Below are 12,254 nucleotides of genomic sequence, written 5' to 3'. Positions count from 1 at the left end.
AGCAGAGAGATAGCTTCCAGGATTAATTAACTCCTGCACTCATTCCCCCTTACTCACCATGTCTTCACTGCTGTGGGCTCTCTGTGCTCTTTTGGTATGTGGAAAGAATGCTAAAGTGAGACTGTAAACTCCTTCACTGTGATTATACACAATGCTGCCTCTCTGTTAAATGTTTCAGTTTTTGTCTTTCTAATAACAGTGTCCTTGACTACTACTACTACTCGACTGGCCGTATCAGAGACTGCTGAAAGGCTACAGAACCTGAGGAAAAAGCCACGAAAAAGCAAAGAAGATATGGTGAAAGCAGTTATGAATCAGTCTGCCAGAGAGAGTAAGAAGCTGCAGGACTGGAGAGAAAAAAATGCAGCACTGGAGAGAAAGAGAAAGCAGGAGAAAGGCATTGGCTAAGAAGAAAAGCACAAAGCAGCTGATAAGCCTCCTGGCGCGCCAAACGGACTGTATCCAGTCACTCGTAGCCATGCAGGCAGAGCACTACCGTGCCGGCCCCCCCACCCAAAGCTCTCTTCCTTGTTCCCCAATATCAGCTCAAAACCCCTCGTCCAGCCACCAGCATTATTACACCACCAGCTGCCCCAACACCGTAATGTTCACCTACACGCCCTGAGAAACTACGCCTTACCCTCTGCACTCAACCCCATCCCATGCAGCATTTTCATCCTGAAGTGCAGCAGCATTGCCACAGCCACTCCAGACAGGAATATTCAACCTCTGACTGTACAGTTCAGCACGCCTACCCCCCTGCCCTTTACTTACTATTCTTTTCAATAAATGATTTCTTGGCTTTTTAAAACAGTTGTTATTATTACAGAAGTGAAAGATACCGTACCCAAGGAAAAACAGGCCCTGCAAATCATTGATACCACTGCAATTCACTCCCGTGCCAGGCAAACATCACTGCTTGGCTTTCAGCCTCAAATTCCTCCCTCAGGGCATCCCTACTTGTTTTAGCCACTGTGCTGGGCCCTCTTAGTAGCCCTGCTCTCTGGTTGTGCAAATTCAGCTTCCAGGCGTTAGCACCTCGAGAGGTCCATGCCTGACTGAATGGTTCACCCTTCCCTCACAAAAATATTATGGAGGGTAAGCACAGCGGATAAACCGCAGGAATGCTGCTTTCCCCAAAGTCCTACTTCCCATAAAGAGATCTCCCAGCGTCCCTTTAAATGGCAAAGCACAGTCACAGTCATTCGCCCACTGGCTCAGCTGTAGTTGAAACATCCTATGCTACTCGTCAAGCGTTCCCTGTATACGGGGTTTCATGAGGCCAGGCATTAATGGTAAGCGGGTCTCCAGGTCACAAGTGGGCATTGTTGACGTCCCCTACTTGTTGATCTTCCGTCTGGGAAAAAAAAGTCCCGGCCTGCAGCTTCTGAAAAGCCACTGATTGCCAGAAAGTCTGTGCCCATGCACCTTTCCAGGTCCAGCGTTGTTAATGGTCACATGAAATCGCCACAGTGATCCACAAGCGCCTGGAGAACCATAGAGAAATACCCCTTCCGATTAATGTACTCAGATTTTAGGTGGGGTGGTGCCAGAATAGGAATATGCATCCCATCTATCGCCCCTCCACAGTTAGGGAAACCCATTTGTGCAAAGTCATCCAGAAGGTCCTGCATGTTCCCCAGAGTCACGGTTCTTCTTAGCAGGATGCGATTAATGGCCCTGCAAACTTGCATCAACACGATTTCAACGGTCGACTTTCCCACTCCAAACTGGTTCGCGACCGATTGGTAGCTGTCTGGAGTTGTCAGTTTCCAGATTGCAATAGCTACCCCCTTCTCCACTGGCAGGGCAGCTCTCAATCTCGTCTCCTTGCGCTGCAGGATGGGGGCAAGCGCCTCACACAGTCCCATGAAAGTGGCTTTTCTCATCCAAAAGTTCTGCAGCCACGGCTCGTCATCCCAGACTTCCAAGACGATATGATCCAACCATTCAGTGCTTGTTTCCCGAGCCCAAAAGTGGCATTCCACGGTGCTGAGCATTTCCGTGAATGCCACAAGCAATTTAGTGTCATACGCGTCAGGCGAATTGATATCATCATCAGACTCCTCATTGTCACTTTGGAGCTGAAGGAATAGCTCAACTGCCAAACATGATGTGCTGGCGACATTCATCAGCAAAGTCCTCAGCAGCTTGGGCTCCATTTCCCACAGAAATCGCGCTGCACAGAAACCCTTGGGAGACTCACAATGGCACCAAACATGAACGGAAAAACAGTGACTGCTGGGATGTGAAGCGATTCACCACGGGGCGTTGGGATAGGAAGCGGAATGACCTGCACCCTTCCGCCCCCTTCCCACAACCCACAGCGCCAGAATGGGACGAGGTGCTCAGTGGGATAGCTGCCCACAATGCACCACTCCCAACAGCTCCGCAAATGCTGCAAATGTGGCCACACTGCAGCGCTGTCCCTACACAGCTGTACAAAGACAGCTGTAACTCCCAGCGCTACACACCTCCAAGTGTCGCCAAGGTCTTACTTTTATATCATCAGCTTTTCAAAGTAACTAAGAAAGAGAGCAGGAAAAACATCCATTTTGCGGAGGAACAATACTTGTGCACCGGATGGTTTCTTTACTGCTCAAATACACGCAAGTATCCTTATATATCAAAGACAAGATTTTTCCAAATTAGAGGAGATTATTATTCCATGAAATCTAGCATCCCACCTCAAGTAGTTGCCATTAGCTGATCCTCAGAGAAAAGCACCTAACTAGTTGTGCAATGGCGTTAATGGGATGAAAAAAAAACAAACAAACCCTCTTTCCTGACTCTTGCAGCAGTCAGTCAGATTACACCCTGAATAACTACAAATAATATTAGACCTAAAATTATTCAGCCTTTAAAAAAAATCCAGCTGTAGTATCTGAGTGGTTTGATTATTTACAGACAATTAGGCCAGATCACCTTCCAAAACCTGCTTTCAAACTATTTCTGAGGTCAGTCTGAACTGGTTAAATGCATCCACACCACAGACTCACGTCTTCCATCCAGATAACTGCCAGCAAACTGATTTGCCCTGCGAATACTGCAGTATAGAAGCCTTGTATAACCAAACCGTACCTGTCCAACCACCAAATCCACACATCTGCCCCTTGCCGTGGTGATTGTGATGGGCAAGTATAATATTTTATTCTTAACAAAAACCAAAAATCTTACTTGCCCCAGGCAAGAGGGGAATAGCATTACAAAGGCTGCATCACTTGCTATGGCTGCAACCAAACAGGTTCAGACTTCCTCATACAGTACTTGCCTTAAGGTATTTGAACTTTAAGTCATCAGTGCATTGAGATTTCAGAACTATCACTGCCAAGAGAGCAGAGCTAATCGGGTGAATGTAAAGTTAACAGCAACTGTTATGCTCTATTGAGGTTCTTATTCACACTGTCCTAATATAAAAATGCCTTCTAAACCATTTAGTGAATTAAACTAGTTTAAGAAGTCAGAGACGAGATATTAAAGTAGATAAATGTACAACCTGTAAGAACTTAGAACTTTTAGCTACCCATAATTTTTACAATAAATCAGTGGCACTGCAGAACTTTACAGATGTTGCTATGTTGAATAACACCACCACTCCAAACCAGAGAGGACTGAAACACAGGATGTCAATTTCACTCAGGAGCTACCCAAGTTCCTAGGGTTTATGGCTCAGGGGCAGCACCTCCTCAAAGACTATCCTGAGGCCTCAGTCTCCCAGGCCAGCTAGCTATTCAGACTAGCCAGCTCACAAGCTGGTAGCCTGGGGAGAAAGCTGGCTCAAGGGTCTGGAAACCCTGGGGTTCGCTGGCCCAGGGCTGTTACCAGATCCACAAACACTGGAAACCTGTCCCAGGACCTTCAGGCTCCCAGCACTGTGTCAGTAAGTGTGAAAGCTCTGAGCCCTATCCCTCCCTCCCGCACCATCCCCAAAGATTTCCAGGCTGCAGGACTGGAGGCTAGATACAAAGAGTCGGTGCTTTCAAATTTCTTGCTAACAAGCTGGGAATCTAAAAGTCCTGAGAGCCCCAGCTCACACTGGGTCTCCCAGGGCTTCCCAGACACCAGAAATTTCTTATTCAATGACATTTCCAACCAGCTCTACTCAGAACTGCATGGTGACAGCAGGAATAGAACTCAGGCCCTCCTGCTCCAAAAGCAAAGGCCCCTGCCACTTGACCTACAGGAGAAGCTGACTACTGTTGTTAGTACAGGACCAAGAACATGCAACTAAATAGTTCAGATTCCATCCAACAGAGGAGAATTGTCCACAAAAGCACACCAATTCTTTCTACATTTATGCATTCCCTGCGGCCAAACGCTCCCTCACCTTTAACTCTGGCTCTGATGATAATCTACAATGTAACTGTTTCTTTTGGAATTCAACATAGGCTTCTCACAGAGGGCCAATTTGTTAGATTGCTTCTGATCTTTCCTTCAATGTTTGCAGAGAGGGAGGGAGAAGATCCTACTATGCTTATATTTTTACTTCACTGTAGGGTACTTTACAACTATGCTAATGCTTCTTCTGTACACTGTTTTCATTTCTTCGGAAAGGAAATCTCTCTGCTTCACCAGGAACAAGATGCAAAGCCAAATCTCTGACACCTTTCATATTACTGAAAAAGACATTCCAACATCCAGGAACAGTTTTGCTTGTACTGAAACAGGAGGGAAATATTTGTGCAGGTGTCCAGATCCAAAGGGCACACGCTAAACACTGACCCACAGAATGTTCAGAGTCACCACAATTTTAAAAAATAGCAGAATACTGCACATCTCAAAGGCTGGATTTCCCAGGAGAGAGACTCCCACTGCACCAAAACTAGCACCATACTTGCAGCAAACCATTTATAGCAATAATTGTCTAGTCTATTCTTAGCATTGTCCCACTTTCCACTTTGAGACAAAATTAGCATAATGTAAGATGGAACACACATTACTGACTGTAGCCCTTCATACCCCTTATACTCCTTTTAAGATACCTAGTAACCTCTGTGACAACAATTCATTAAAAATTCAAAATCCTCTATTCCCAAGCAGGATGAAGAAATTGTGAAGGTGTGCAAAGCAGATATAAAATATATAAAAACTAATTTAGTTCAACCACAGGATTTAATTTAAAAATAAAGATGTAGAAAAACTAAAAGGTGGAAACCAGAAAGCAAAAAATACAGCATGAATCTCCAGAAAGACGCAACTGTGAAACTAATGTGACAAAAGAAAAATTGGAACAGAGGGACTTTTTTCTACTCCAGTGTCCAAACTATGGGGGCCAGGACAAGAAAGATGTTTTCAAATATCATCTCATCGATAAGGGAAATCTGACTATAGATGGGATTTTGGAAAGTGTCTAAGTGTCTTAAGAGCATAAGCCCCATTGACTTATTATTATGTATTATTTGTATTACCATAGCTAGATCCCTCTGTGGATATAAATCAGTATCAGCGGAACCACAGGGCTCTCCCGGGAACCACAGCAGTGAAATGAGCAGAATGTGGGGCCCCACCAGGGCCAGCAGCTCCTCTGGCAAGGCTGAACCGTCCCAGCCCTTCCACACAGCTGTCTGTGTTTCCTGTCTGGAGTCGGTACAGCTCCACCGGAGGAGCTGCCAGCGTGGGGCACAGGCTCCTGGGAGTAGCGGCCCCACGTTCTGCTCCTTTTGCCGCTGCAGTTCCTGGGAGAGCCCTGCGGTTCTGCTGATATTGATCTATGTCCATGGATATAAATTTGTATCTGCGCTGGGCTCTAACCATAGCACCTAGAAGCCATAGGTATAGACCAAGACCATATTGTACTAGGCACTTTGAGTATAGCAACACAGATCAAAAAGACAATCCATGCCCCCAAGGAACTTACAATCAAAGTATAAGACAAGAGACAACAGATTGATACAAATGGCTGGGGGAACTAAAGAAAACAATGAGACAACACTGATCATCCTAGAGGGCAGTAATATCAGCATGCCAGCTTCCTAACAGTTCTCAGATGTTTTGGATGCATCATGGGCAAGGAGAGTTTTGAGGAGGTATTTCAAAGTGGATAATGAGCTAGCTTTACAGATGTTTACGGAAAGCACCTCACAAGCCTACAGAACAGCATGGGAGAAAGCTTGAAGGTCTTTGTTTTCAAATATAACAAGTGGGCGGTGGAGGCTGGCATTGAGGGCCAACTGGAGATGAGTTTCGACCGCTCCACAGAAAATGAGGGTGGGTGTGCAGGGAATGACTTGTACTCTAAGCATATGTCTGTACTGCACTCTAAGCCCAGGCTCTGTCCACACACAAATCAGTCTGACTCGGGTCAGGATGAACTCAGGGCCAGGGTCCTAGGATCCTGCTAGATGAGGTCAGAGCCCGAGCTGTTCAAGCCCTGTTGTTTTGCGGTGTGGACGCAGCCCAAGACGCAACCCCTAATCAGAAGGTCTTCTGGACGCGTTAACATGACTGAGACACCCAGGTTCAGCAACTGTAAACACAGGGTTACAGTGCAGTGTGACACGCAAGTGTGACTCGGAAGCACCAAGTCCAGAAGCCCGGTCCCACAGACCTGGATTTACAATGCAGTGCAGAAACACCCTAAGTCTTGTCTATACAGCAGAGCTGCACAGGTTAAAAAACTGGTTTAGCTGAGCTGGTGCAAATCCCTGTGTTTTGTGTTTGTACCAATTCAAAAATCACATTTTTAGCTAAACATGTGCAACTGTGTGTTTAGACCAGGTCTTAGGTGCTTTTGAAAACCCTAGTTTCACTGACCTTCACTGTGCTTCTAGCTTTTTAAAATCCCACCTTAGCCCCTGGATGAGACAGAGGACAAAAGTAGCATCACCCTTCGTACAACCTGTCGCTGAGTCAGATATCAACAAAACCAACAAAAAGTCACAAGGTGTAGTCCTCTTGCGCACATGCTTGTTCCGCAACTACTGCTTAAGGTCTCAGCCTTTTTATACTTCTGGAAAGCACTGTATAGCGTTTCATGCCAACAAAGTCATTTAAAGACAGAGATGGTAAAATAATTTCTGATCTGGGAGGAAACTGTTGTACATGTATTTACAGTCATCTCTCAAATAAATAGACATGTCTCCCAATCTTGAAATAAGCGAGGAACATTCAGTCAATGCATAATTCATCACCTTCATTTTATACTGAAATTAGCCGCACACACTCCAACTAGGGAATGATTATTTTAATTGTGAGTGTAAAAATTTGCCTGTAACATCTGCCTATTAGCTCTATTTCACTTCAACAGACTTGCAAGGACATCTCTTTCCAGCAAGGATCAACTGGAAATTTCCTATAACTCTCAGACACAAAGAACTGCCATGCAAAGGACCCCATCCCGGCTGCAAGGAAATTGGGATGCATGCAGGGCCGGCTTTAGGAAGTGCGGGGCCCAATTTGAACAGTTTTGGCAGAGCCCCGGCAGGGATGACCTTAAAAAAAAAAAAAAAAAAGTAAAAAAATAATTTTAAAAAACATGTGGGGCTTGTACTCACCGGGCGGTGCTCTGAGTCTTCAGTGGCAGGTCCTTCACTCGCTCCAGGTCTTCGGCGGCACTAAAGGACCCACCGCTGAAGTGCCACTGAAGACCCAGAGCAAGCGAAGGACCCGCCGCCAAAGTGCCGCTGAAGACCCGGAACGCTGCCAGGTGAGTAAAAATTTAAAAGGCACCTCTAGCCAGGGAAGAGATTCTCACTGGGCACGGGGCCCCCTTGGGTGCGGGGCCCGATTTGGGGGAATTGGTGGAATAGGCCTAAAGCCGGCCCTGGATGCATGAGTGATAAGCTAAACACACACTTTCTAATCTAGCTGCCAACACTGACTCCTCCCACTATCCCATGCTTTACCCACAAAGAAGTATATAAAGGAAACATACATATACCCTGAAGCAGGAGACTTGCACATGAACATTAAGGGGCCAGATTTTAAAATTACTGTGTGGGGAAAACATATTCATTTAAAGATCATGTATATCTGCCCTGCCCCCAAGGGTCCCCAACTATCATCATCCACCAACTTCCTAATAAGTCTCACATTCTCAAACATGCACAGTCACAAACATGCAGTGTTTCATCCTATAATAATCATTTCTGGGCTCCCCCCGTATTTACTCCTTAAACTGCTTATGTCCTCCTTCATCATTACTAACACCTGCCCACAGTACTTTCCCCATATCAATCATCCCCTGCTCTCCATGTTTCTCCCAATGTTTCGGTCTAGCCTTCCCAGACCCCTACCTTGCACTCCCCCACCCCTACTCGTTTCCCACTAAATCCCCACCCTCGCTCTCCCTTAATTTGCCCGAAATCCCCCACCATCCCCAATATATCCCCCATGTTCCCCAAGTTCCCCCTCACCCTGCACCCCAGCTCCCCATATATCCCCATGTCCCCCGCCTACTGCTCCCCAAAATATCTGCCGTGTCCACCACATTCCCCACCCCTTTGCTCCCATTACATATCCCCCAATCCCGCCCCTTACCCTCTATATCCTCTACATCTCCTGTATATCCCCCAGACCCCTCCGCACTCCCTTTGTATACTCCCCATACCCCTCCACACCCCATATATCCCCCACACCATATATCCCTCCGCCCCCTTCACACTCCGTGTATATCCCCCACACCCCCTGTATATTCCCAGACCCCCCTTATCCCTCCACACCCCGTGTACAGCCCCCAGTTCCCCGCCGCTCGCTCCCCCCGCAGGGTCCCTACCGCACATGGTGCCTACGCCCGGGGACAGCCCAGTTCTGCTCTGCGGGCCGGCGGGGGCCACTCTTCCTGGCGAGGCAGCGGCCGGGGGCGGGGCAGGCCGGGGCCCAGGGACGCAGGCTCCCCGCGCTCCCCCGCCATGGTGTCCAGGCCCGCTCCGCCCCGCCCCGCCCCGCCCGCAGCGGCGCCGTGGCGCTTGGGACGTGGCAGGCCGGATCCGCATCCGCCCGGGGATGGGCGGGGGACGAGAGGAGCAGAGAGAGGAGAGGCTGGGGGGAGGGAGAGTTGGGGATAGGGGCTGGGGACAGGCAAAGCATCAGCAGAAAGGTGGGACCAGCCCCTGACAGAGATGAACTCAGCCCCTGGCCCACCTGAGATGAGTTTGTTGGGTCTCAGGCCACTTCCCGCATCAGGGGAAGGGCCACACTTGGCACTGTCACGTTGCAGGACCAGACAGCAAATGTGAAAAATCGGGGCAGGGGGAGATAATAGGAGCCTATATAAGAAAAAGACCCCAACATCAGGACTGTGGCTATAAAATCGGGACATCTGGTCACCCTACTGAGGCCAGGTCTGACCCTGCCTGGAAACGAAACTCCCCTGCTGCATATGAAGAAGTGGGTTTTTTTACTCATGAAAGCTTATGCCCAAATAAATGCAAGTCTTTCAGGCACTGGACACCTGTTGTTTTTTTTTGTGGCTACAGACGAACATGGCTACCTCTCCCCTACAAACTCCCCTCTGCACTTTATAACAAGTCTTAGAGGGCAGCATGGGAAAAGTCTGCTCCTAGCCTCTACTAACACTCCTTACCTAAGAAAAGCTCTACCTTTAACCAGGCCTTGTGGAAGGCTGTGACTTGGTGGGCACGCTAAGCTATGCCCAAGCATGCTCTCTGTTGCAAGGGAACAGTGTCAGTATCCCCCACAAAAGCCAGAAACTATTCTGTTACAGCAAACATCCAGGGGATAGGGGGAAAGAGAGAACAGGAGGCAGAGGGTGTGGAGGAAGTAAGGGGATATTAATTGGGCCTCATCCAATTTCTGGGTCTGAACCATGAAACCTAGAAAATGAGTTTCATTTGGAAACCACCTTATTATTAATGTCATTTAACCACAATCTGTGTGAGGGAATACCTTTTATTGGGCCAATTTCTGTCAGTGAAAGAGACAAGCTTCCAAACTACACAAAGCTTTTTTTCAGGTAAGTTGAAGAAAAGCTCTTTGGAACTTGCCAGGCAAAGCATGGTACAAATACCAAAGAAGATACAGTCCCTGCATGTAGGAAATTGTAGTCTAAAAACCCTGGATAGATAACACTTCGGCCATATTATACACCACATGATCAAGGATAGGAAGGACCAAGACATCATGGGAGGAGAGGGGAGAAGGGGTTTGGTTAGATTATTAATGAAGTCCTGGATTGATCAAAGCTTTTGGTTGATTATAGAATGTGTCTAAGGGCCATGCTCTGCTATAAACTGAAATCACATAAGTAACTGAGATGATCTAGCCCTGCTCATCCTAAATGAAGGACTTGACATACATGATTAAAAGAAAAAGTCATGTGACTGCTAGAAAGTCACAATTAGATTTCTGTGCACTCAGGCACAACCCTAGCAACCCATCACACTTTTTGCATTCCCTGGGGATTGGAGTTTAGAACTCAGGTTTGGTAATTAGCTCTGAGCCAAAGCTTGACACAGACCACCCAATTTACCACCATTAGCAGGGAGGAACTTTGACTAGACAGCAGGGAATGAGACAAGTCCAAACACATTGAGTGGCAGGTGAGTATGGTAGGAGGACACCTATAACAGTAAGAGAAGGGTATGTTTGTTTTTTAAGTCAGTGATGGTGTTAATGGTGATGCTTCATCTAGGAATCACAAATCACTTCATTAGCATTAATTAAGCCTCAGCATTTATTATTTGTATTATCCCATTTTACAGATGGTTAAACTGAGGTACTCAAAAGTTATGATTTGCTTAAATTCACAAAGTGACTGGAACTCCTAACTGCCAGTTCCCCCATTCTAACCCCTAGATGACACTGTAAAATAATGATAAAGTTGAAAATAAGACGTATATTGCTGGCAGAAGAGCTCTAGTATAGTGACAAAATATTAAACATCTAAAAGAATAAACCATATGCATCTAAAAATTAAATAATCTTTATCAAATACAATACAAAAGAACTGTTTAAACAGCAGTAAATGGAGACCCTACACTGCAAAAAGCTGAAGAAGCCATTCTTGAAAAGGACAGGCAACGTGTCCCTATGTATAAATCCTGAAAAAGCAAGCTTTTAGCAAGTACAAAAGAAAAGGAAATTTCCTACAATTTAAAAAATTCCAGTGACAGCAGTTTTATTTAAAAAAAATAAACTATCCCATTCCGATTTTGAAAATCAGCCTTGCAGCTCTAAGTTGAAACTGACTTGAAAAACACAAAAGTAAACACCCAGGATACATAGCAACAAGTAAATTCCATAATCATTCATCGAGTACGGTGCAACGAGTAATCTAAATAAACACATTTTTACAACATGACTTTTCAGTAGAGTATTTATTTAAAATCAAGCTGTTTGGTTCCCCTTCCCCACCCCTTCTAAAGGTGGAGTGTTGACCTTAAATTTTTATTTTACTCGTTTTTTTCTGTGACTCGATATGATCTTACTTTAACAACAGATTTTAACTAAGGGACAACAGAAATGGTGCGGCCTTCGACAGAGCAATAATCTAGATTCTGAGTGGGCAGACTACAAGACTGAGTAGTTCCTGACAATGAAAGAACCCAGTTTTGTTTGTTTGTCTTTTTGGGGGGAGGGCCCAAGGAATCTACCAATCTATCATTATAGCACAACTGAGAACAAATAGAAATAAACTGTCCTTCCCTCACCTAACTCACTGACATTGTATGATCTATTTGGCCAATGATACATGAATGTCATCTCCATTAACCTCAAAGCACCACCATTCACATTTTCAGTCACTGTGTGAAACAAACTCAATCCATCCACTTCAGTCTATGGCACAGCTGGAACTGAAATTCAAATGTACTGAGTCCAGTCCAGTGCTTTAACCACAAAGCTAACAGGGATTTAATGTGTCTTCATTAATCTTTAACTTCAAGTGTAAAATAGGCCAAATTCAGCCCTTGTCTGTGTACATACCATTCCCACAGAAATTTGCACTGGTTACGCATCCATAGCGGAGGCAGATTGAGCCCTTAGTGTATAGATGGGTTAATGTTGCCTACCCATGCTAATAAAAATACTGACCAAAAGAGACAAAGCACACTGACAGACAAATGGACAGGATTTATTTAATTCACAATATACCTATTTCACATTTGAGTATTTAATGGTTTATAAAGGTAGTCAGGAAACTGATCTGAAATCAGGCCAAAAAAGCTCAAGTTTTGAGATATCAGAAACATTACCAGCCATTTTGTACTTTGCTGCTGAAAGCAAGAAGCATGGTGTTAGCCTGTGCACAAGCTGGTCCTTTGAAGAGCACACATCTGCCTCAGGGGTAATTTTAG

General features: G+C 45.7%; 1 protein-coding gene across 4 annotated transcripts in view; it reads right to left on the bottom strand.

Annotated features, from left to right (window-relative positions):
* GFPT1 (glutamine--fructose-6-phosphate transaminase 1) overlaps positions 1–8,858 on the bottom strand; it is a 67,090-nt gene extending 58,232 nt beyond the window's left edge. The window contains exon 1 of one of the 4 annotated variants that reach the window (XM_032786612.2): positions 8,714–8,858. In XM_032786612.2, the coding sequence (XP_032642503.1) occupies positions 8,714–8,720 (7 nt within the window). In that variant the 5' untranslated portion in view covers positions 8,721–8,858. The remainder of the gene's footprint in view (positions 1–8,713) is intronic. The other 3 variants (XM_032786602.2, XM_075062745.1, XM_075062744.1) reach the window with 3 other exon arrangements.
* Between the last annotated feature and the right edge of the window lie 3,396 nt (positions 8,859–12,254).

Source organism: Chelonoidis abingdonii, chromosome 2, assembly GCF_003597395.2.
Source record: "Chelonoidis abingdonii isolate Lonesome George chromosome 2, CheloAbing_2.0, whole genome shotgun sequence".
Taxonomy (NCBI): Eukaryota; Metazoa; Chordata; order Testudines; family Testudinidae; genus Chelonoidis; species Chelonoidis abingdonii.
Note: the sequence above shows the minus strand (reverse complement) of the source record. Positions and strands in the feature narration are given on the sequence as shown.